The sequence below is a fragment of the Lepus europaeus genome, chromosome 20 (genome assembly GCF_033115175.1).
Source record: "Lepus europaeus isolate LE1 chromosome 20, mLepTim1.pri, whole genome shotgun sequence".
NCBI lineage: Eukaryota > Metazoa > Chordata > Mammalia > Lagomorpha > Leporidae > Lepus > Lepus europaeus.
Genome location: NC_084846.1, coordinates 2,537,847 through 2,561,673, shown reverse-complemented (window position 1 = coordinate 2,561,673; position 23,827 = coordinate 2,537,847). Strand labels below are relative to the sequence as shown.

The 23,827-nt window shown below is 54.5% G+C and overlaps 1 protein-coding gene across 1 annotated transcript in view; it reads left to right on the top strand.

Annotated features, from left to right (window-relative positions):
- Window positions 1-5,179: 5,179 nt before the first annotated feature.
- ADGRE1 (adhesion G protein-coupled receptor E1) overlaps window positions 5,180-23,827 on the top strand; it is a 54,654-nt gene continuing 36,006 nt past the window's right edge. Inside the window, 6 exon segments of the mRNA XM_062178260.1 lie at window positions 5,180-5,210; window positions 9,121-9,183; window positions 16,109-16,255; window positions 16,664-16,819; window positions 16,909-17,028; window positions 19,307-19,453. Of these exon segments, the coding sequence (XP_062034244.1) occupies window positions 5,180-5,210; window positions 9,121-9,183; window positions 16,109-16,255; window positions 16,664-16,819; window positions 16,909-17,028; window positions 19,307-19,453 (664 nt within the window).

The following is a 23,827-nucleotide window of genomic DNA, read 5'->3' as shown; positions in this document are numbered from 1 at the left end:
AAGTGTTGAGTCTCAGGGTGCGCATGAGCAGGGAGCTGGAATTAAGGGGGGGGGGTGCCGTGGCGCAGCCAGTAAAGCCGCTGCCTGCAGTCAGTGCCAGCATCCCATATGGGCACCAGTTCAAGTCCTGGCTGCTCCTCTTCCCATCCAGCTCTTTGGCCTGGGAAAGCAGTAGAAGATGGCTCAAGTCCTTGGGCCCCTGCACCCGTGTGGGAGACTGGGAAGAAGCTCCTGGCTCCTGGCTTTGGATTGGCACAGCTCTGGCCGCTGCGGCCAATTGGGAGTGAACCAGCAGATGGAAGACCTCTCTCTCTCTCTCTCTCTTTCTCTCTCTCTCTCTCTGCCTCTGCCTCTCCTTCTCTGTGCGACTCTGATTTTCAAATAAATAAATCTTTGTGTGCGGGTGGGTGGGAAGAGTGAAGGGGACCTGAACCCAGGCGTCCAGCATGGGATGTGGAAGTCCCAGGTGGGGTCTTCACCACGGCACCAATCGGCCCCCACCCCAGCCACCCAAAACTACATCTCACTGGAGGACTTAGAACATGGACCTGGCTGCCTCCAACAAGCCTGAGGGGCTGTAGGTCAGCCAGAAACCCCGTGTGGGAAGACGATGGTCTTGTCTATCAGCCACCACCTCCCGCCCAGGACCCTGTCCATCTGTCCAGCCGTTCGCCTCCTGCCCAGGCCCCTGTCCGTCTGTCCAGCCGTTCACCTCCCGCCCAGGACCCTGTCCATCTGTCCAGCCGTTCACCTCCCGCCCCTTCAGCGTCCTGGTTCTCTGTGGATAGGAGTGGGCTCAGGAGCTCAGGAAACGCGTCCGTTTCTCTTCTGCATTTGCTGCTTCATTTTTTTTTTTTTTGACAGGCAGAGTGGACAGTGAGAGAGAGAGACAGAGAGAAAGGTCTTCCTTTGCCGTTGGTTCACCCTCCAATGGCTGCCGCGGTTGGCGCGCTGCGACCGGCGCACCGCGCTGATCCGATGGTAGGAGCCAGGTGCTTCTCCTGGTCTCCCATGGGGTGCAGGGCCCAAGCACTTGGGCCATCCTCCACTGTACTCCCTGGCCACAGCAGAGAGCTGGCCTGGAAGAGGGGCAACCGGGACAGGATCAGTGCCCCGACTGGGACTAGAACCCGGTGTGCCGGCGCCGCAATGCTCCTTCATTTTTAAAGGATACAACAGCAAATGGAGTTTCTTCCCAGGGCAGGTGTTGGGTTTAGTGGTGAGGAGATACCTGCGTCCCCCATGGGAGCACCTGGGTTTGAGCTCCTGACCCTGGCTGCCTGCTGGTGCGTGCCTGGCAGGCAGCAGCGATGGCAAAGTGCTTGGGTCCCTGCCGCTCATGTCCGAGACCTCGACTGGGTTCCTGGCTCCCAGCTTTGGCCTGGCCGTTGTGGGTCTCTGGGGGCAGTAAACCAGTGGGCAGGGGGCTCTCTCCATCTCCGAGATGATAAAGAGAGGTGTTCATAGAGAAACTCCTCTCCTGCCCAGAGGAACTGGCCCCACGAGCACAGATGAGACCAAGGAGAGGAGACTTTTCACCTTGACCTGACTATCAAGGCGGGCTTCCTGGAGGAGGTGACACTTCTTATATCAGAACGATGCATAGGATTTGGGGGTGAGGGTGCGCTTCAGACGTGGGCCTGAGATGGAGCTTGGAGCCTGCTGGGGTTAATGAGGGAGGGAAGCAAGGAGGCCTGGAAGGAGCTAATCCAGGGACTCCAGCCTCCACTGGACACCCTGGGGCGCTCGGATTCCCCAGTGGCACCTCCAGGCTGATGTCACCTTGGGGTCACTGGGGGTGTCCGCTGTGTCTCCATGACCCTCGGCAGCCTGGGGCTTGGGGGTTTTGCAGCTGTTGGACTGTGGCTGGTTTTGTGGAGGGCAGGGGTGGCTGTGAGCTGTCAGCCAGAGGATGGGGACCTCAGCTGGTGCCGGGGGTCAGTCAGGCGTCCCCTCCAGGGGGCTTCATTTACTTGAAGTTGGCTGAGGTTTTGGGGAAGGGGTCGATGAAGCGAGACAAAGAAACCAGAGTAGGATGAGGGAGGGTCATGTGCATTCCGGTAACGAACCCCGGGCTCCATTTGCAAGGCAGCAGGAAGCTCGGGTGGGGTGTGCAGGGTAGGGGGATGTGGCCGAGGCCCCGGGCTGCCTCCCACCCAGGGTGGGGTTTTCAGGTTCCCGGCTTGGCTCCACACTCCGTGTGATGGCGAGTGACCTCCCTGGCCGCCTCCTGGCTGACTCGGCTCTGACAGCTCCGTGTTTTCCCCTTTGCTGGGAGGGTCACGAGGGCTCCCGCCTCTGCAAGCTGCTCTCTGGATTTGGCCACTTCCTCCGCGTCCCCTTCCTGCTGTCCTTGTCCCCCGGGGGGGTGGGGTGGGTGGGGCTGCAGCCCAGAGCCCTCAGCCCTGCTGGTCCTTCTGGGTGGGCATGGCTCCGGGGGACCCTGGCCGTGGTGGTGGGGATAATGAGCTCCTCCCAGTGGCCGGAGCTGCGCCAGTCAGGAGCCAGGAGCTTCTTCCAGGTCTTCCATGTGGGTGCAGGGGCCCAAGGACTTGGGCCATCTTCTACTGCTTTCCCAGGAGCATTAGCAGGGAGCTGGATTGGAAGTGGAGTAGCCGGGACTCAAACTGGCACCCTTATGGGATGCTGACCCTGCAGGTGGCGACTTTACCTGCTACACCACAGCGCCGGGCCCCAGACTGAGTTTTTTTTTAAGCTCCCACAGATGTGGGGGAACATCTGGCCTCTGTCTTCCTGCGTGTGGCTTAATTCACTTCCCACGGCGTCCTCAAGCTCCATCCGTCTTCCTGCACAACGGGATTCCACACTGCGTCTCCTCTGTCCATTCATCCTCTGGTGGATGCCTCGGCTGGCTCCACGCCTTGGCTCTTGGGAGCGGTGCTGGGATACACATGGAGCAGCAGGTGTCACTTTGATGCCCCGAGTCTGTATCTGTTGATGATCTGCCCAGGAATGGGCTGGCCGGGTCACAAGGCAGTTCCATCTAGTCTACAGAAATCTCCAGTGTTTTCACGGTGACGGTCCCAATGTGCATTCCCCGCATGGTGTCTAAGAGCCTCTCTCCACATCCTCACTGGTGTTTGCTACTTTCTCACATAGGGAGCTGGGGATGGGAGATGATCCTAGGTGGCCCAAGGTCACCACGGACTCCTTACAAGGGTTGGAGAGATGGACGGGTGACAGGTGCACGGGGGGATGCTGGGTATAGTCGAGCGAGAGAGCGAGTGGGCAGGTGTTGAGTTTACTTGTGCAGAAATATGATAAAAATGGACAAGATCTGGGAAAGGTAGGGGAGAGGAGGTTGCTAACGGGACTGCATTGCTTAGGAGAACGGGAAGGGAGGGAGAATGAGGGAGGGAGAGGCAGGGCGGGACGGGGTCGAAGATGCTACACCGCTGGCCTTGCTGATCGAAGCCTAGGAAAGCAGTGGCCCCGGAGGCTGTGAAAGCCAAGGAGCAGATGCTGGACCCAGGGTGCCAGGGTGCCCCACTCGGCGTCTGGTTGCCAGGAGCATCTTAAGAGGACCTGAAAGGTGGGGGCAGGGAATCTCAGCCAGACAGATGGGCGACGTCCAAGGGATCCGGCCACAGTTAACTGCGTGTGGCCAGCACTCAGGGCACTGGCTGTGCCCCAGCCCTCCATGCCCGCGCTTCTGACATGCGCCTCGGCCCCTGGGGGGAGAGATTCGGATGCTACTTGGAGTACACCCATTTTTACAGGTGAGAATGTTGAGGTAAGTGGTGGGGATGGGGTCTGGGCTGCCAACAATGAGTTCCCTCCAGTGCTGCTAGACACCACGCGCAGCCCCCCGCACCCCCTCCCTGCTGGGCCTTGCAGGCTGGCTCTCGGTGGTGGTGGTGACTCCTCAGCGCAGTCTTTCTTGTCACAGCCCCAAGTGGGAGCTTCGTCTTAGTGAGTTGAGCGGGGTTCTTCTCGAGAACTCGGGCTGGGTCTTTGCTCGGCTCCCGTGGACTGTGGGTGAAGCCGCTGCTGCTTCTGGGTCCGTGAGACTGACATTGCCAGCCACTGTTGCATTTCTCATTTGTGGGGTTACGTGGACCTGCTGGGAGGCCAGGCCCAAAGCATCATGGGAGCAAGGCTCAGGGGACGACGGGTGGTAGCTGAGAGCGTGAGCCCCCACTCCCTTGCCCCTGGTGGGGCAGCTCTGATGAGTGCAGTCCGTGCTGCCCCGAGTTCCTGGTGAAGATGTGGTTTTCTGAGAACCCGCCTGCTACTGGCGCTCTGCCTTCCCCGCCCCAGCTGCTGTTCCCTGGGGTCAACTTCCTGAGGACACGGAGTTCACGAGAGTCCTTGTCCCAGGCTCTGCGTGTGGGGGACTGTAAGATAACACTAGACCTCTGTGCGTGTGTGCACACACGTGTGTGTATGTACATGTATACACGTGTGAACGCGAGCACGCTGTATGTGCACATGTGTGTACAAGCACACGTGTGCACACATGTATGCATGCGTCATATGTGTGGATTCACATGCTTGTGTGTGCTTGTGTATGTGTGTACATTTGTGCATATACACGTGTGCGTGTGTGTGTGCCCGTGGGTGTGGGGCAGGGTCTGGGACCCGGGAGGGGGTGTTTCTAGGCAGGGGTTACACAGAGTCCGGGGCTGAGGGAACATGTAGCGGATGACCGTATGGATTCTGATTTCGGCGGCCTCTGGCTTACCTGTGTGCAAGTTCAAGCCTGGTGCCCAGGTGACCGTGGACAAGTGACCTGTCTCTGAGCCTCCTTGCCTTTCTTGGTGCGTGGACACCCCTGCCGGCTGAGGTTCCTGTGATGGTAAATCTTGGGATCGGGGTGCATAGTGGTGGGCTTTGTGGGGCCGGCCAGGAAGAGCCCTGGGGGCTTGGGGCCTGTGCTGGGAGCAGGGAGTGGATGCACATTGACCAGGTGCAGTGAAATGCGGGAGACAGATGTTGGTGGGGAAAAGGAAAGTGAAAGGGGGAAGTGGTGGGAGGGCCAGGGAGAAGGGAGCGCGTCCCCGGCTCAGAGGGGAAAATCGGGGGTTGCTGGGCCGCCCGCCCTCAGCATCTCGGTGAGAGGGCGCTGAGGCTCCGCCTGGGGCATTGAGCAACTCTGCCTCCGCCCACGAGAAGCATTTCAACAGGAGGGTTCCCTCTCTGACGGGGCCAGAGCATCATGTGGGGCCTTAGCCTGCTCCTCTTCTGCGGTGAGTGGGGGCTGGGGGAGGCCTGGGCTGGCAGAGGGGATGAGGAAAAGGGAGGAGGGCCACGGATGGCCCAGCCGACAGAGCCGACAGTGTAGACACCTGTGCCGGGGCACCTGTAACACTGGCCATCATGTCTGTCCGGCCAGCTTCCTTCCCGTCATGGCTTGGACACGGGTTTCTGGAGCACCTGCGGCAGATGCTGCTCCAGGCATTGAGGATAGAGCCGGGAACTCGAGGATGAGAGCTCTGAGCTTGGGGGCGCTGTGCAGGGGGTGGAGGCAGACGCCTGGGCAACCACCCCCTTCGGCCCTAGCTTCTCAAGCGTGGATGGCGTGCCGTCGTCACACCGTTTCTGTGTCACGGGGCCGTCGTTGGCGCCACTGTGCAAGAGAAAATGGGGAAAGGAGACGAAGTTGCTTCCCTGAGACCACTTGGCCAGCGAGGGGGTAGCCCCAGAATTGAAAGCCGCACGGTCTGGTGCAGTATTTGCCCAGAAGAAGCGGAGAGGCTGGAGCTGTGGTGCAGTGGGTGAAGCCGCTGTGACGCTGGCATCCTATTCAGGCGCCGGTTCGAGTCTCGGCTGCTCCACTTCTGATCCTTACTAACGTGCCTGGGAAAGCAGCAGAAGATGGCCCAAGTGCTGGGGTCCCTGCACTCACGTGGGAGACCTGAATGGAGCTCCTGGCTCCTGGCTTGGGCCTGGCTCGTCCCTGGCTGTTCTGGCCATTTGGAGAGTGAACCAGTGGACGGGAGACGTCTCTCTGTCTGTCTCTATTCCCCCCTTTCCCTCCCTTGGACACCGACTTTCAAATAAATGAAAATAAATTTTACAAATAACAAAAATGAGTGAGTGAGAATTTCAGGCTGCGATCAGCCCTATAGCAGAAGCTGTTGTAGTGGGATTGGGTTGTGGAAGGGGAAGTCGGGACGGTCTCTCTGAGCAGGTTGGATTTCTGCTGAGACAGGAGCTATGAGATGGAGCCTTCCTGTCTGGGCTCTCTTTTTTCGGGCGTCAGCTCGTCTTGGCCCTGTGTGTCTTCCATGTCGCTAATTTTCCTCTGTGTCTTGTCAGTTCTGGTCACTGGTTGGGGCAAGTGTGGGTTTCCTCTGCTGTGGCTCTTGAATCGTTCTTGTTCACCCATTTTACAGAGTGGGAAACTGAGGCCCAGCAATGACAAAAACAAATGCTCAAGGCTGCTCAGCCAGCCAAATTTCTAAAGATTCACTTATTTCAAAGAGAAAGTGACAGAGGGAGAGACAGAGACAGATGGAGGGTGGGGGGAGAGAGATTGATTTTTCCATCCTCTGGTTCACTCTCCAAATTACCACAATGGCCAGGGCTGGTCCAGGCCAAAGCCTGGTGCCCAGAACCCCATCCGGGTCTCCACTGTGGGTGGCAGGGACCCAAGCCCTCGGGCCATCACCTGCTTTCCCAGGTGCGTGCGCAGGGAGCTGGATCAGCAGTAGGGCTGCCGGAACTTGAACTGGTACAGTGATGTGGGATGCCGGTGATGGCCACACCACAGCGCTGGCCCCGATGGCAAACCTTTAAACCAAGGCAGGAGTCCAGAGTCTGCAGGCTCAAGCCCTGTGCTGCGTTGTCTCTGAAGTGATTAACAAGGGAGAGAATTCCACTGGTGGCGGTGGGCAACGTTGGGGGCTGTTGATCTCAGGTGGAGGGGTGTGGGGTTTCGCTTCGGGGTGGGGCACTGGTGTCAGCCAGCGTCACCCCTTATCATGTGTAAGGTTGAGCAACAAAGAGTTACAAAGATGGTGCTGATGGTGCTGCAGGTGCCGATGACGGTGACGGTGATGGTGGTGGTGATGATGATGGTGATGATGGGGTCCGAACACTTGAGCTGTCCCTGCCGCCTCCCAGCATGCACCTTGGCAGGAAGCTGGAATTGAGTAGGGGTAGAACTTGAACCCAGGCCCTCCGATAGAGTCATTCCAACCAGTGGCAGCTCCCAGGTCACGTGACTGCCCCGACACCTACCTTTTTGTTGAATTTGCCCTTCAGACAACAAACTATTTTCCAGATTCCATTAAAATACCTATCTGTAGTCTAGCTCAGGGTGCCTGAAGACCCTTCTTTTGAATTCTTTTTTTTTTTTTTTTTGACAGGCAGAGTGGATAGTGAGAGAGACAGAGAGAAAGGTCTTCCTTTTTGCCGTTGGTTCACCCTCCAATGGCCGCTGTGGCCGGCGCACTGCGCTGATCCGAAGCCAGGAGCCAGGTGCCTCTCCTGGTCTCCCATGCGGGTGCAGGGCCCAAGGACCTGGGCCATCCTCCACTGCCTTCCCGGGCCACAGCAGAGAGCTGGCCTGGAAGAGGGGCAACCGGGACAGAATCTGGCGCCCCAACCGGGACTAGAACCCGGTGTGCCAGCGCCGCAAGGCGGAGGATTAGCCTGTTAAGCCACGGCGCTGGCCCCTTCTTTTGAATTCTGTTTTAAAACGTATTTATTTGAAAGGAAGAGTCAGAGAGAGTTCTTTTCAGGCATTTCATGGGTGTCCTTTTCTTTGGGGTACGTTCCTGGAGAACCGTGCTCCCCTTGTTTCTTGTGTCCCTTTGTTGATCTGTGTGCCTCTGGTGTAGTAGTCTCCTCTTCCCACCTGGTGGAGTGTGCTTCCTAGGGAGAGACTTTGCCTATGGGTGGCCCTGGGTGGGTGCAGCTCCTTTGGCCGTGGTCAGTGCCGGTCGTGTCTGTGGGTGCCTCCGTGGCTTAGGCTGCAGCTTTGCTGGGGACGGGACGGCCCTGCCAAGTCTGTTCTCCGTCCCTGGGGTGACTGTGCTTGTAAAGAGGAGTGTCTGACCTCGAGGACAAAGCTTTTGAAATAACTCATTAGACAAACAGGAAAAAGGAACAAGAAAGAATGAAGGAAGTCCACTGTAGTTATGACGTATTGTGAAGTGGGCGAATGTTTGCATTTTGGGAATTACAGAAGAAGAGAGGAGAATGCACAGGAAATGTATTTGATAAAATAATAGCTGAAAACCTCACAATTCTTGAGAGAGACATGGGACCCAGATCCAGGAAGCTCGAAGATTCTCAAATAGATTCAGTGCAACTGTCAAAGAGAATTCTAGAGGCCTCGGGAGCAAAGCAGCCAGCTGCACCCAAGGGAAACCGCAAAGGCTGTGAGGTTTCTCCGCAGAAGCCCTGCAGATGAGGAGAGAACGGGGTGACACAGAGCACTCGGAGGGGGAAACAGCCCTACAACCAAGGATGCTACCCCACACGGCTGTCCCCCGAAAGGGTGAGGGCGACAGCAGCAGCCTTCAGAGAGAGAGGCGGCCAGCAAATGCCACACCAGGCGAGCCCAGCAAAGCTTAAGGGAGCGTTGAAAAAAAAAAAAAAGGCGGAAGCAGAAAGATCCACACCTGTGTCACAGAGACAGGTGGGAGAATGAACCTCACTGGGAGGGGCGGGCGCTGTGGTGTAGCGGCTAAAGCTGCCACCTGCAGCGCCAGCATCCCATATGGGCACTGGTTCGAGTCCCAGCTGCTTCACTTCTGATCCGGCTCTCTGCTGATGGTCTGGGAAAGCAGTAGAAGATGGCTCAGGTGCCTGGGTCCCTGCACCCGTGTGGGAGACCCAGATGGAGCTCCCGGCTTCAGCCTGAACCAGCCCCGGCCATTGCAGCCGTTTGGGAAGTGAACCAGTCGGTGGAAGCCCTCTCTCTTTCTCTCTCTCTATGCCTGTCTAACTCTACCTTTCAAATAAGTAAAATAAATCTTTAGAAAAAAAAAAAAGCAAAATAAAACTGAACCCAACAGCACGACGCACAAAAGGCCGGGAAAGCCAAGAGCAGCCCCTGGGGTGGTGCTGTGACCCTGGGTGTGGCCCTTAGCAGCTCCCCGTCCTAAGGTCTCTGCGGGTCTGATGTCCCCTTCTCTGTCTTCACAGGGTGCTGTGGCCTTTGCTTTGGAGGGGTGACCAGGCTGCCTGGGCCACACCCCACTCTGGATGGTAGGTAGACCGGCGCGATGGGTGGGTAGGGGTGGTCCTTGGGGCTGGGGCAGGGGTCTCTGCTTGCCTGATGTCTCCTGGGCCCCTGCTCCTTGCAGATTTTGGGTTCTTTCTTTTGTGCCGGGGACTTGCTGGGTTTTCAGTTTCCAGGGCTGCGAGGCAGGTGGCGAGGGTGGCCCCGGTAGCCTCACTCGTAGACAGAGTCCTGTCTGCAGCCCAGGTTTGCGATGTTTCTGCGGAGCCCCGGAGCAGCTCCCCTCCTGCCAGAGCCCAGCCGCCTGTGTCCGCGGAACCCGCGCTTCCCTTGCCGACGTGGTGGGGGTGCAGGCACAGAGGCTTCCCGTAATTCCACCGTGCGCTCCAGGCAAGGGCTCCCATCTCCCCGCAAAAGAGGCTGGGCAGACCCGGCTTGAAGGCCACGGTGCGGCAGGCGACCCGGTGTCAACATCCCCGAGACCACCCGAGGGTGAATTCCCATCGGTTTGATCCACATTTAAAACAAAGCTTGGCACAAACACTATTTGTAGCAAAACTGATACAGGCGCTCCACATTCTCTCTCTCCCCTCTCTCTCCCCCCTTCCCCCTCTCCCTCCCCTCTCTCCCCTCTGTCCCCCTTCCCCCCTTCCCCCCCCCCCTCTCTCTCTCCCCTTCCCTCCCTCCCCTTTCCCCCCTCCCCCTTCCCCCCTCTCCCCCTCCCCCCTCCCCCCTCCCCGGGGTCAGTTGGACGAGGACCGCGACTGTCCCGAAGGTCATAGGACGAGGGCCGTGACTCCCCGGGGTCAGCTGGATGAGGGCCGTGACTCTCCCTGGGGTCAGCTGGACGAGGGCCGTGACTCTCCCCGGGGTCAGCTGGACGAGGGCCGTGACTCTCCCCGGGGTCAGCTGGACGAGGACCACGAATGTCCCCAAGGTCATAGGACGAGGGCCGTGACTCTCCCCGGGGTCATAAGACGAGGGCCGTGACTCCCCGGGGTCAGCTGGACGAGGGCCGTGACTCTCCCCGGGGTCAGCTAGACGAGGGCCGTGACTCTCCCCGGGGTCAGCTAGACGAGGGCCGTGACTCTCCCCGGGGTCAGCTGGACGAGGGCCGTGACTCTCCCCGGGGTCAGCTAGACGAGGGCCGTGATGTCCCCAAGGTCATAGGATGAGGGCCGTGACTCCCTGGGGTCAGCTGGACGAGGACCACGAATGTCCCCAAGGTCATAGGACGAGGACCGCGACTGTCCCCAAGGTCATAGGACGAGGGCCGTGACTCCCCGGGGTCAGCTGGACGAGGACCACGACTGTCCCCAAGGTCATAGGACGAGGGCCGTGACTCCCCGGGGTCATAGGACGAGGGCCGTGACTCTCCCCGGGGTCAGCAGGATGAGGGCCGTGACTCCCCGGGGTCAGCTGGACGAGGGCCGTGACTCTCCCCGGGGTCAGCTGGATGAGGACCGCGACTGTCCCCAAGGTCATAGGACGAGGGCCGTGACTCTCCCCGGGGTCAGCTGGACGAGGGCCGTGACTCTCCCCGGGGTCAGCTGGACGAGGACCGCGACTGTCCCCAAGGTCATAGGACGAGGATCGTGACTCCCCGGGGTCAGCTGGACGAGGACCGCGACTGTCCCCAAGGTCATAGGACGAGGGCCGTGACTCCCCGGGGTCAGCTGGACGAGGACCGCGACTGTCCCCAAGGTCATAGGACGAGGGCCGTGACTCCCCGGGGTCAGCTGGACGAGGACCACGAATGTCCCCAAGGTCATAGGACGAGGGCCGTGACTCTCCCCGGGGTCAGCTGGACGAGGACCACGACTGTCCCCAAGGTCATAGGACGAGGGCCGTGACTCCCCGGGGTCATAGGACGAGGGCCGTGACTCCCCGGGGTCAGCAGGATGAGGGCCGTGACTCCCCGGGGTCAGCTGGACGAGGGCCGTGACTCTCCCCGGGGTCAGCTGGATGAGGACCGCGACTGTCCCCAAGGTCATAGGACGAGGGCCGTGACTCTCCCCGGGGTCAGCTGGATGAGGGCCGTGACTCTCCCTGGGGTCAGCTGGACGAGGACCGCGACTGTCCCCAAGGTCATAGGACGAGGGCCGTGACTCTCCCCGGGGTCAGCTGGACGAGGACCGCCACCTCTTCCACGCTTCTGCTTCTTTGCACGCGCTGCTCATCTTCCAGCCAGCACCAGGAGGGTCCTGTGAGAGCCTTGGTCACCCCGTGCCCCTCCACAGCCCGTAGCTCTTTCTAATCAAAACTCAAGAGTCCTACTGTGCTCTGGAAGGTTCTGCATGAACTGCCTGGGTGGCCCGCTTGCCTCACTCCCTCCCGTTCCCTTCGCTCTTCTCCCCCACTCCCTCCCCCACCTCCTGCTATTCTGTGGCCTCACCAGGTGTGGTTCTGCCCCAGGGCCTTTGCACTTCCTTTCCTGGACTTCAGTGGCTTCCTGTTGCCTCTTGCAGGCCTCTGCCATCTTTGGTAACTTCCTTGTTGAACTTTGCACCTCCTCCCACTCCCTAACTCCCCCACCCCCTTCCTTTGCTTTCTTCTTTATCTCTGCTGGACATCTGACTCCCTGTAGCAATTCCTTATCTGCTGCTCGCCTGTCTTCCTCCTGCCTCTCTCCGTTCTGCCCCTCCCCCTCCAAGGCAGAGCGGCTCCTCCATGCCACACGTTCCATGGTGACAGATGCGACAGGGACCGATCCGTACAGCAGTAAGCAGGACCGAGGCACAGCCCCGGCCTCTGGGAGCGCTCGGAAAACCAACGGCAAGAGCTGAAATCGCTTGGAAATTTGTTCCATTTCTGACCAGAGCCACCTCCTTTCCTCTAGATCTTTGGATTTTTTTTTTTAAAGATTTATTTGCTTTAAGTCAAAGTTACAGAGAGAGGGAGGGAGAGACACAGAGATCCTCTACCCATTGGTTCTCACCGCAGATGGCTGTAATGGCCAGTACTGGGCCAGGCTGAAGCCGGGAGCTTCATCCAGGTCTCCCACGTGGGTGCAGGGGCCCAAACACCTGGGTCAGTCTCCACTGCTTTCCCAGGTGCATTAGCAGGGAGTTGGGTTGGAAGTGGAGGAGCCGGGACTTGAATGGGTGCCCATGTGAGATGCTGGTGTCCATTTTACCTGCCGTGTCACAATGCCAGCCTTAGCACTTTCACTTCCAAAAGGTCTGGTTCTGAAGCTTTTCTTTTTCAAAAAGACTTGTTTATCTGAGGGGCAGAATGAGAGAGAGGGAGAGACAAAGAGATCTCTGGTTCACTCCACAAATGGCTGCAACAGCCAGGAGCCCAGAACCCCCTATGGCTCTCCCAAATTGTTGGCAGGGGTCCAAGGACTTGGGCCATCATCTGGTGCCTTCCCAGGTGCATTAGCAGGGAGCTGGATGGGAAGCTGAACAGCTGGGACTTGAACCAGTGCTTAGACATGGGATGCTGGCGTTGTAGGCAATGACTTATCCTGCTGTGCCACAGCACCAGCCCCTCTGAGCCTCCATTTGCACATCTGTAGAGAGGGAATTGGTTTGTTTCCTGTGACTGCTGTCATAGAAAACCACAAACTTGTGGGTCAAAACAACAGACTCCTAGTAGCCCACAGTTCCGCAGGTGGGAAGTCCAGAATGGTCCCGCCTGACGCATGTGTCCCTTCTGGGGCAGCAGTGGAGAATCCGTTATCTCTGGTGTCCAGGGTCGGCTGCGTTCCTCGGCTCGTGGGTTCTTCCTCTGTCTTCCAGGATGGCAGTTGCTGTCAGGTCCCTGGCGCCTCATCGTCGGCCTCTGCCTCTGCCGGTTTTGTCTCTCGCTTACCAATTTCCTCATTTGCATGGGTCACAGCCCGGCCTGGACTGTCCGTGCTGGTGTGACTGGCTAGGCTGTCCCTTCCATCTGCGGCTTTAAGGTCCCCTTGCCAGGGAGGCTAACGTTCCTGGGTTCTCGGGATTGGGCATGGTCACCGTTATCTGCACAGCACAGGAATGAAATGTCCTCATGGAGTGGCAGGCGTGGTGGCTGATCATAGATGCAATTATTACAAGTGTCATGAAGGAGGAGCTCAGGGAGTTATGGGGGAATCAGAGAAGGCTTCTTGGTGGAGGTGACATTAAAATGAGACCGAGGGAATGGGTAGAAGCTAACAAGGCTGAGCAGAAAAAATGGGAACAGCATGTGCAAAGGGCGTGCAGTAGGAAGGCTTGAAATGGGGAACAGAGGGAGAGCGGCAGCAGACAACGCTGCGTGCTGTGGTTGGTCCTCTTGCTGGGGCGCTGTGCTCGTGTCAAGTATTCTGGATTTCAACCCACAGTGTAACAGGCAGTGGAAGAGGCAAGGGGTGGGGTGTGGGGTCAAACTGCAATTTTAAAAATTTATTTCTTTTTTTGACAGCCAGAGTTAGACAGTGAGTGAGAGAGAGACAGAGAGAAAGGTCTTCCTTCCGTTGGTTCACCCCCCAAAATGGCCACTAAGGCCGGCACACTGCGCCAATCCGAAGCCAGGAGCCAGGTGCTTCCTCCTGGTCCCCCATGTGAGTGCAGGGCCCAAGCACTTGGGCCATCCTCCACTGCCTTCCTGGGCCACAGCAGAGAGCTGGCCTGGAAGAGGGGCAACCGGGACAGAATCTGGCACCCCAACTGGGACTAGAACCCAGAGAACCGGTGCCGCAGGCAGAGGATTAGCCTAGTGAGCCGCGGCGCCAGTGGTCAAACTGCATTCAGAGATGAACGCTGCGTGGAGAAGGGGTTGCCGGGAATAAGGGATGTGAAGGGGAGGCAGTGGACCTGGCACAGCCAGGGGGACGGAGGGAATGATCCCCAGGAAGGAGAATCAACAGGTTCTGGGGATTGCTGGGAGGTGAGGGTTAAACAGGTAAACCGAGGCACAGGGGAAGAAATCACTCACCCCAGGGCTGGATTGGCTAAGATGGAGTGTTGGCTGTTTCCATGGAAACCAAGAAACAGTGAGTTAGGCAAGGTAGAAACTGCATTATCCTCTCCACCCCCATCGCCGACTTGAGGATGGTAGCACAGTCCCACTCGGGTGCCTCTGCCACGCTGGGCGTGAGCCTTACCCCCACGGGTGAGGACAGTGAGCCCACTCTGCCCACGCACCAGCCCAGGTGAGGGGGGGGGGAACGAGGAGGTAGAGAACACAAGAACGCGTTCCTTCTGTTCGTCTCCTTTGGCAAGGATTCAGGCACGTCTCCACCCCTCGCTGCTAGAGAAGCTAGCAACGCAGTCTTCCGTGGGCGGTTGGGTCGCTCCAGGGAGGGGGAAGAACGAGCCCGGGGGGGACAGCACTGTTCTGTGCTTCGAGCTTCACTGCTGGGACCTGAACTCAGATCTGCCTTGCTGTGATCCCCGGGCCAGCACCAGCAGCCTTATTGTGCTGTTAGAGATGAGCATTTCGGGGCCAGTGCTGTGGCTCACTTGGTTAATCCTCTGCCTGTGGCACCGGCATCCCATATGGGCGCCAGTTCTAGTCCCAGTTGCTCCTTTTCCAGTCCAGCTCTCTGCTATGGCCTGGGAGTGCAGTGGAGGATGGCCCAAGTGCTTGGGCCCTGCACCCACATGGGAGACCAGGGGAAGCACCTGGCTCCTGGCTTCGGATCGGTGCAGCACCGGCTGTAGCGGCCATTTAGGGAGTGAACCAATGGAAGGAAGACCTTTCTCTCTGTCTCTCTGTCTCACTGTCTATAACTCTACCTGTCAAATAAAAAAAAAAAAAAAAGATGAGCATTTAAGTCCCCTTCTCCAGACCTGCTGGATCGGGGATCAATTTTCCAAGGTCTGCTGGGATCCAAGGGGAGGTGGGTGCTGCTGGTCCGAGGACCACACTGAGTAGCGAACGTGCAGATCAGTGCTCCTCAAATTTTCCTGGGCACAAACTCGAGCCAACTGCAGATCTTGTCCAGACGCAGGTCCTGACGCTGTTGATCTGGGACTGGGGCCTGAGCTCCTGCATCTGGGCTTGCAGGGGGATGCTCGTGCAGGTGCACACTTGCCTCTCCATGTATGGATCGCACATGGAGAACCAAGGGTCTTGGGTCTTCAAGGTGTGTTGCCATTGATTTCTCAACAATGTTGCAGTGGATTTGTTTCTGAGAGGAGCAGCGTGGTGGGGGCAAGAGGCGCGGAGTCAACACACAGACCCCGGGAGGGAGTCCGGTGAAAGCAGGCTTGAGGCGAGCAGCCCGCAGACTCGTTTATTACAGTTGGAACCACATCTTATATAGCCAAGACCAGCCAATCTGGCCAAGGGGCGGTCTATGCCCCAACCAATCACAGCCTGTTGCCAGGCAGTTTCAAATCCATCCAATCACAGCCTGTTGCCAGGCAGGCTCCGTTGCCAGGTGGGTTTCAAAGCCATTCCTGAGTAACTGACACTCGCTTGCCAGTGGCCACCTTGGCATGGCCTTCTCATTCCACCACAAAGGTGCTTGCTGAAGTGCCATTGGTTGCTGTGCCAGTTTCTTAAAAATTCCTGTGGCAAACCACCAGGAGCTCGGTGGCTGCAAACTAGGAAATCTCTTCTCTCATGGTCTCGGAGGTCACCGATCTGAGATTAAGGTGCTGGTGGGACCCTTCTTGGAGTAAGAGCTGGAGGGTAAGAAACTGGCCTGTGACTGTTGGCTTCTGATAATCCTTGGCTTGTAGGCGCATCCCTCGGATCTGTCCCCCGTGTCCCTCGCCTTTCCCTGTTCCTGCCCCTGTGTCGTGGTCTCATCCAGCCATCCTGGATTGGAGGCCCACCCTGCCCCAGAACTACTTCATCTTAACGTACAAGGATTTAGTTCCAAATAAAAAAAAATTACATTCACAGGTCCTGGGGACTAAGACTTCAGCCTAGCTTGTTGGGAACCCAGCTTCACAGCCACCCCTGCCTTCCACGCTGAGTTCCCTCGCAGCCTCACTCTCTCGTGCTCTAACTCTCGTTCACAAACCTCCCTAGATGTGAACGAGTGTGCGGATTCCACCATCTGCCCCACATTTTCAACCTGCACCAACACCATCGGGAGCTACTATTGTGCTTGCAAACAAGGCTTCCGGTCCAGCAACGGACAGCCTCACTTCACAGACCCAGGAGTGCAATGCCACGGTGAGTACACAGGCACTCAAAACCCTCCAGCCTTTGGTAAGAAACTCGGAAGGATGCTGGCTGGCTGGGGCGCATACAGGTACTTCCTTTCCAACCCTCAAACGTCCAAGCTTCTCTCTGTCTCTGAGTCTCTTGGTGGAAATGATTCCTCCTTGCCTATCAAAAAGCAGGAGTGGTTGGGCTTCCTCAAGTCTGGTGACAAGTTCCGAGAAAGGAGCGAAAGTGTGTGGTGTTGAGGCTCGGTGTTGGCGTCTTGATGACCTAGTGTCACGTGCTCAGGCTCAAGGGGAGGGGACTTGGACATCACCCCTCCACGGAAGAAGTGCCCATGTCACGTGGGATGGGAGGGAGGTATTGTTTCAGCTTCCAGGATGAAGTGCCCTTGTAACCATCTCTCTCTCTGTCCAGATATTGACGAATGTTCTCAAAGCCCCTCGCCGTGTGGTCCTCACTCGGTTTGTGAAAATCGGCGCGGAAGATACAAGTGTAGCTGTCTTCCGGGGTTCTCTTCACCCCTTGGTGATGGCTGGATCCATGGAAAGCCAGGCCATTTCCATTGCACGGGTAATGCTCCCAGGCAGGGGTCTCTGGTGGGTCGCATCCGCGTGTTGGCGAGTGTAGATGCCCCATCTCTTGTCTGCCTGGCCTTTCAGACATCAACGAGTGCCTCAACCGCAGAGTCTGCCCCGAGCACTCCGTCTGTACCAACTCCGAGGGGAGCTACAGCTGCAGCTGCCGCGCTGGCTTCGTCTCTAACAACTCCACCTGCAAAGGTATAGAGGGCCAGCTCTCTCCATGGTGGGCGTCCCTAGCTAACCAGCATCCGCCCATTAGAGGAGCACATGACGGGGGCGGGACTATGGGATGAGAACCATGGGGCTCGGAAGTCACTTCTGGAAACATAGCATCCTTAGGGGACGTCGGCAATGTCTGAGACAGTTTTTATGGTCACAACTGGGGATGGGGGTGTGGCTGTGTGTGTGCTGCTGGTGACATCTCGTAAGTCGAGGCCAGAAGAGCAACGCACAGAGCAGCCCTCACAGCCAAGAAGGATGCAGCCGCAAAGGTCAGAAGGGTTGAGCCAAGGAGACCTCCCTCAGGGAGCGCTCAGGTCTCGGCTCCACAACTCCTCCTCCCTAAAAGGAATTGGACTTCTGGTCCGAGAGGCGCCCTTCGTTCTCCCTCGGCCTCCGAATTAACTCAACCACCACCTGTGCGTCCTGCACCTGCGAAGTGCACCCTGGACCCTCTCGGCCCCTACATCTTGGCTCAAGCTTCCCTACTGCGGCAGCTCCTCACTCCCCCACCTTTCTCCAGCTCTCTCCACACTGCGACCCGAATGCCTTCATCAAGAGGGGAGAGCTCTGTCTTGCTGCGCTAGGGCAGCTCTTGTTCAGGGAGAGTGACTGCCGAGCAAGGAACAGCCGGGCCACACCCCCAGAACCTCCCCGTGGCTTAGTTGAAGTGATGTTTGAAGCCATCTCTGCTTTTTCTCTAACCCATTTGTGTCAGTGTCAGCTAACTCTTTTTTTTTTTTTACTTTTTAATTTTTTATTTATTTATTTTTTTGACAGGCAGAGTGGACAGTGAGAGAGAGAGACAGAGAGAAAGGTCTTCCTTTTGCCGTTGGTTCACCCTCCAATGGCCGCCACGGCTGGCGCACTGCAGCCGGCGCACCGCGCTGATCCGAAGCCAGGAGCCAGGTGCTTCTCCTGGTCTCCCATGGGGTGCAGGCCCCAAGGACCTGGGCCATCCTCCACTGCACTCCCGGGCCATAACAGAGAGCTGGCCTGGAAGAGGGGCAACCGGGACCGAATCCGGTGCCTCAGCTGGCACTAGAAACCAGTGTGCCGGCGCCGCAGGCGGAGGATTAGCCTAGTGAGCCGTGGCACTGGCCAGTGTCAGATAACTCTTGCTGAGTGACAAAGAGCCCTGCAAGTTAATGGCTAAAGCAACAACTGTTTATGTAGCTCTTTTTTTTTTTTTTAAAAAAAGATTTATTTATTTGAAAGAGTTACAGAGAGGAGAGGCAGAGAGAGAGAGAGAGAGAGAGAGAGAGAGAGAGAAGTTTTCCATCTGTTGGTTCACTCCCCAGTTGGTGGCAATAGCCAGAGCTGCACCGATTTGAAGGCAGGAGCCAGGAGATTGTTCCGGGTCTCCTACACAGGTGCAGGGGCCCAAGGACTTGAGCCATCTTCTACTAATTCCCCAACCCATAGCAGTGAGCTAGATCAGAAGTGGAGCAGCTGGGACTTGAACCAGCGTCCATGTGGGATCTTGGCCCTGCAGGCAACAGCCTTGCCCACTACACCACAGGGCTGGCTCCTCGTTTATGTAGCTCTTGATCGAAGAGTTTGGCAACTTAGGTTCGGCTATTTGGGTCAGTTCTTCTAATCTCTTCTGAGTTCCTTTATCTGTAATCATTCAATCTTGTCTCAAGTCAGCCTTTTGGTGCAATGTCCCCTTCTCCCTCCCTCCCTCTATCCCCCCCTCCCTCTCTCCCTCCCTCCCTCTATCCCCCCTCCCTCCATTGGTCTGTTATCCTGGGGTTTGTGCCCATGGCAGAGGCAAGAGGACCAAGATAAAGTGCAGAGGAAAACAGAGTTCTGAGGTCCAGGTTTGGAACCGGTGCCCTATTGCCTGGCAAGTCACAGGGCTGGCTGGATTCAGGGGAGGGAGGATTGTACTCCGCCTCTTCCCACGGTCCACCTGCCAGTGTGTGCCTGCAGGAACCGCGGATGACCATGAGTGGTTCTGCAGTCTCTGAGAATCATGTGTTCAAAGTATTGGCCATCTTTCTGCTCAGCCAGCATTGAGCAGAGTTTCTCATGACCGAGCCTGAGTGCAGGGGAGGCTGGGGAACACCCCTCCCCTGCCATGCTGTGCGCCTGCACACACACACACACGATGAGCTGTGCACTCCAGAATAAGGGAAGCGTGGGTGTTGGGCAGTGTGTCCTGGTCTCACAGGGTGAACATCCTGGTTGCAGTCTCCAGCCCTGATTCTTCCTTTCCCTCGGTGTGGGTTGGGTTTTCTCTTGCATCTGCCAGATGTGGATGAATGTGCCGGTCCTCGAGCTTGCCCGGAGCACGCCACTTGCTTCAACGCTCTCGGCAGCTACTCCTGTGCCTGCAACCCAGGGTTTGAATCCAGCAGTGGACGCAAGAGTTTCCGGGGTCTGAGAGAGGCGTGTGAAGGTGGGTGGTGCACTTGGGGGCACTCAAGTCCCGATCTATTTGCAAAGACGGTGGTGAGGATTTTGGGAGGGGTCTCAGATGAGTTGGAGACATTTTCTGCAGAGCTGAAGCCAATGATCACTTATTAATTCGTGCCCTCCTCCAAGGATGGGGCGTCTACGCCATTCCAGGCACCGTTCTCAGTACTAGGAACGTAGCAATGAATACCACCCATGAATACCATCTGTGAGGGGTCAGGGCTTCAGCATGTGAATTGTGGGGAGAGTGTGCGATTAAGTCCATCCCGTCAGGAGCATAGCCATGAGTGTCAGAGCCAGGCTTTGAACCTGGACATTGATGCTCTTGACCTTCTCTTTGTGTTACTTTTTTTTTTTTTTTTTTTTTTTAATTAAACTTTTATTTAATGAATATAAATTTCCAAAGTATAGCTTGTGGGTTACAATGGCTTCCCCCCTCCCATAACCTCCCTCCCGCCCGCAACCCTCCCCCCTCCCGCTCCCTTTCTCCCTCCATTCGTGTAAAGATTCATTTTCAATTCTTTTTGTATACAGAAGATCAGTTTAGTATATATTAGGTAAAGATTTCAACATTTTGCCCATATAGCAACATCAAGTGAAAAAACTACCATTGGATTACTAATTATAGCATAAAATAGCAATGTACAGCACATTAAAGACAGAGATCCTACATAATTTTTTTTCAAAATAATTAATTTTCTATGCCATTTCCATTTTAACACCAGGTTGTTTTTTTTTTTTCATTTCCAATTCTCTTTATATACAGAAGATCACTTCAGTATATAATTAGCAAAGACCTCATCAGTCTGCGCCCACACAGAAACGCAAAGTATAAAAATACTGTTTCAGTACCAGTCGTAGCATCACTTGGCTTTAGACGACACATTGGGGACAGATCCCGCATGGGGTGTAAGTACACAGTGACTCCTGTTGCTGACTTAACAATTTGACACTCCTGTTCATGGCGTCAGTAATCTCCCTGGGCTCTAGTCATGAGTTGCAAGGGCTATGGAAGCCTTTAGGGTTCGCTGACTTTGATCTTATTCCGATAGGGTCATAGTCAAAGTGGATGTTCTCTCCTCCCTTCGGAGAAGGGTACCTCCTTCTTTGATGGCCCCGTTCTTTCCACTGGGATCTCACTCACAGAGATCATTCACTTAGGTCTTTTTTTTTTTTTCCCATGGTATCTTGGCTTTCCATGCCTGCTATACTCTCATGGGCTCTTCAGCCAGATCTGAATGCCTTGAGGGCTGATTCTGAGGCCGGAGTGTTGTTTAGGACATCTGCCATCCTATGAGTCTGCTGTGTATCCCACTTCCCATGTTGGATCTTTCTCTCCCTTTTTGATTCTATCAGTATTAGCAGATACTTATCTTGTTTGTGTGATCTCTTTGACTCTTAGACCTATCAGAGCTATCAATTGTGAGCTGAAATTGATCACTTGGACTAGTGCGATGGCATTGGTACATGCCATCTTGATGGAATTGTGTTGGAATCCCCTGTACTTTTCTAACTCCCCCATTTGCAGCCAGTCCGATTGAGCATGTTCCTAATTGTTTACCTCCTCCCTCTCTTTTTCCACTCTTAGATTTAACAGGGATCACTTTTCAGTTAAAATTTAAACACCTGAGAATAATTGTGTGTTAATTACTGAGTTCAACCAATAGTACTAGAACAACAACAACAACAACGAATACTAAAAAGGATAGAGTATTACATTGTACATCTAAAGTCAGGACAGGAGCTGATCAGTTCATTGTTGCTTATAGTGTCCATTTCACTTAACAGGTTTTCTCTTTGGCGCTCAGTTGTCACCGATCAGGGAAAACAAATGAAATTTGTCTCTTTGGGACTGGCTTAATTCACTCAGCATGATGTTTTCCAGATTGCTCCATCTTGTTGCAAATGACTGGGTTTCATTGTTTCTTACTGCTGTATAGTATTCTATGGAGTACATGTCCCATAATTTCTTTATCCAGTCTACTGTTGATGGGCATTTGGGTTGGTTCCAGGTCTTAGCTATTGTGAATTGAGCTGCAATAAACATTAATGTGCAGATGGCTTTTTTATTTGCCAAATTAAATTCCTTTGGGTAAATTCCAAGGAGTGGGATGGCTGGGTTGTATGGTAGGGTTATATTCAGGTTTCTGAGGAATCTCCAGACAGACTTCCATAGTGGCTTAACCAGTTTGCATTCCCACCAACAGTGGGTTAGTGTCCCTTTTTCCCCACATCCTCTCCAGCATCTGTTGTTGGTAGATTTCTGAATGTGAGCTATTCTCACCGGGGTGAGATGGAACCTCATTGTGGTTTTGATTTGCATTTCTCTGATTGCTAGTGATCTTGAACATTTTTTCATGTGTCTGTTGGCCATTTGGATTTCCTCTTTCGAAAAATGTCTATTGAGGTCCTTGGCCCATCTCTTAAGTGGGTTGTTTGTTTTGTTGTTGTGGTTTTTCTTGATTTCTTTGTAGATTCTGGTTATCAATCCTTTATCTGTAGTATAATTTGCGAATATTTTTTCCCATTCTGTTGGTTGCCTCTTCACTTTCCTGACTGTTTCTTTCGAGGTACAGAAGCTTCTCAATTTGATGCAATCCCAAATGTTAATTTTGGTTTTGACTGCCTGTGCTTTTGGAGTATTTTCCAGGAAGTCTTTGCCTGTGCCTATATCTTGCAGGGTTTCTCCAATGCTCTCTAATAATTTGATGGTTTCGGGTCGTAGATTTAAGTCTTTAATCCATGTTGAATGAATTTTTGTGTAAGGTGATAGGTATGGGTCTTGCTTCAAGCTTCTGCACGTGGAAATCCAATTTTCCCAGCACCATTTATTGAATAGACTGTCCTTATTCCAGGGATTAGATTTGGATCTTTGGTCAAATATAAGTTGGCTGTAGATGTTTGGATTGATTTCTGGTGTTTCTATTCTGTTCCATTGGTCTATCCATCTGTTTCTGTACCAGTACCATGCTGTTTTGATAACAACTGCCCTGTAGTATGTCCTAAAATCAGGTATTGTGATGCCTCCGGCTTTGTTTTTGTTGTACAGGATTGCTTTGGCTATTCGAGGTCTTCTGTGTTTCCATATGAATTTCAGCATCATTTTTTCTAGATCTGTGAAGAAGGTCTTCGGGATCTTGATGGGTATTGCATTGAATGTATAAATTGCTTTTGGGAGGATAGACATTTTGATGATGTTGATTCTTCCAATCCATGAGCATGGAAGATTTCTCCATTTTTTGGTATCCTCTTCTATTTCTTTCTGTAAGGTTTTGTAGTTTTCATCGTAGAGATCTTTAACGTCTTTGGTTAAGTTTATTCCAAGGTATTTGATTGTTTTTGTAGCTATTGTGAATGGGATTGATTTTAGAAGTTCTTCCTCAGCCGTGGCATTGCCTGTGTATACAAAGGCTGTTGATTTTTGTGCATTGATTTTATATCCTGCTACTTTGCCAAACTCTTCGATGAGTTCCAGCAGTCTCTTAGTAGAGTTCTTTGGGTCCCCTAAATAAAGAATCATATCATCTGCAAAGAGGGATAGTTTGAGTTCTTCCTTCCCAATTTGTATCCCTTTAATTTCTTTTTCTTGCCTAATAGCTCTGGCCAAAAATTCCAGAACTATATTGAATAGCAGTGGTGAGAGAGGGCATCCCTGTCTGGTACCAGATTTCAGTGGAAATGCTTCCAACCTTTCCCCGTTCAATAGGATGTTGGCCGTGGGTTTTTCATATATTGCTTTGATTGTATTAAGGAATGTTCCTTCCATACCCAGTTTGCTTAGAGTTTTCATCATGAAAGGGTGTTGTATTTTATCAAATGCTTTCTCTGCGTCTATTGAGAGAATCATATGGTTTTTCTTCTGCAGTCTGTTAATGTAGTGTATTACGTTGATTGTTTTGCGAATGTTGAACCATCCCTGCATACCGGGGATGAATCCCACTTGGTCTGGGTGGATGATCTTTCTGATGTGTTGTTGCATTCTATTGGCCAGAATTTTATTGAGAATTTTTGCATCTATGTTCATCAGGGATATTGGTCTGTAATTCTCTTTCAGTGTTGCGTCTCTTTCTGGCTTAGGAATTAAGGTGATGGTGGCTTCATAGAAGGAATTTGGGAGGATTCCCTCTTTTTCGATTGCTCTGAATAGTTTGAGAAGAATTGGAGTTAGTTCTTCTCTAAATGTCTGGTAGAACTCCGCAGTGAATCCATCTGGCCCTGGGCTTTTCTTTGTTGGGAGGGCCTTTATTACTGTTTCAATTTCTGTGTCAGTTATTGGTCTGTTTAGGTTTTCTATGTCTTCCTGGCTCCATTTAGGGAGGTTGTATGTGTCCAAGAATCTGTCCATGTCTGATAGATT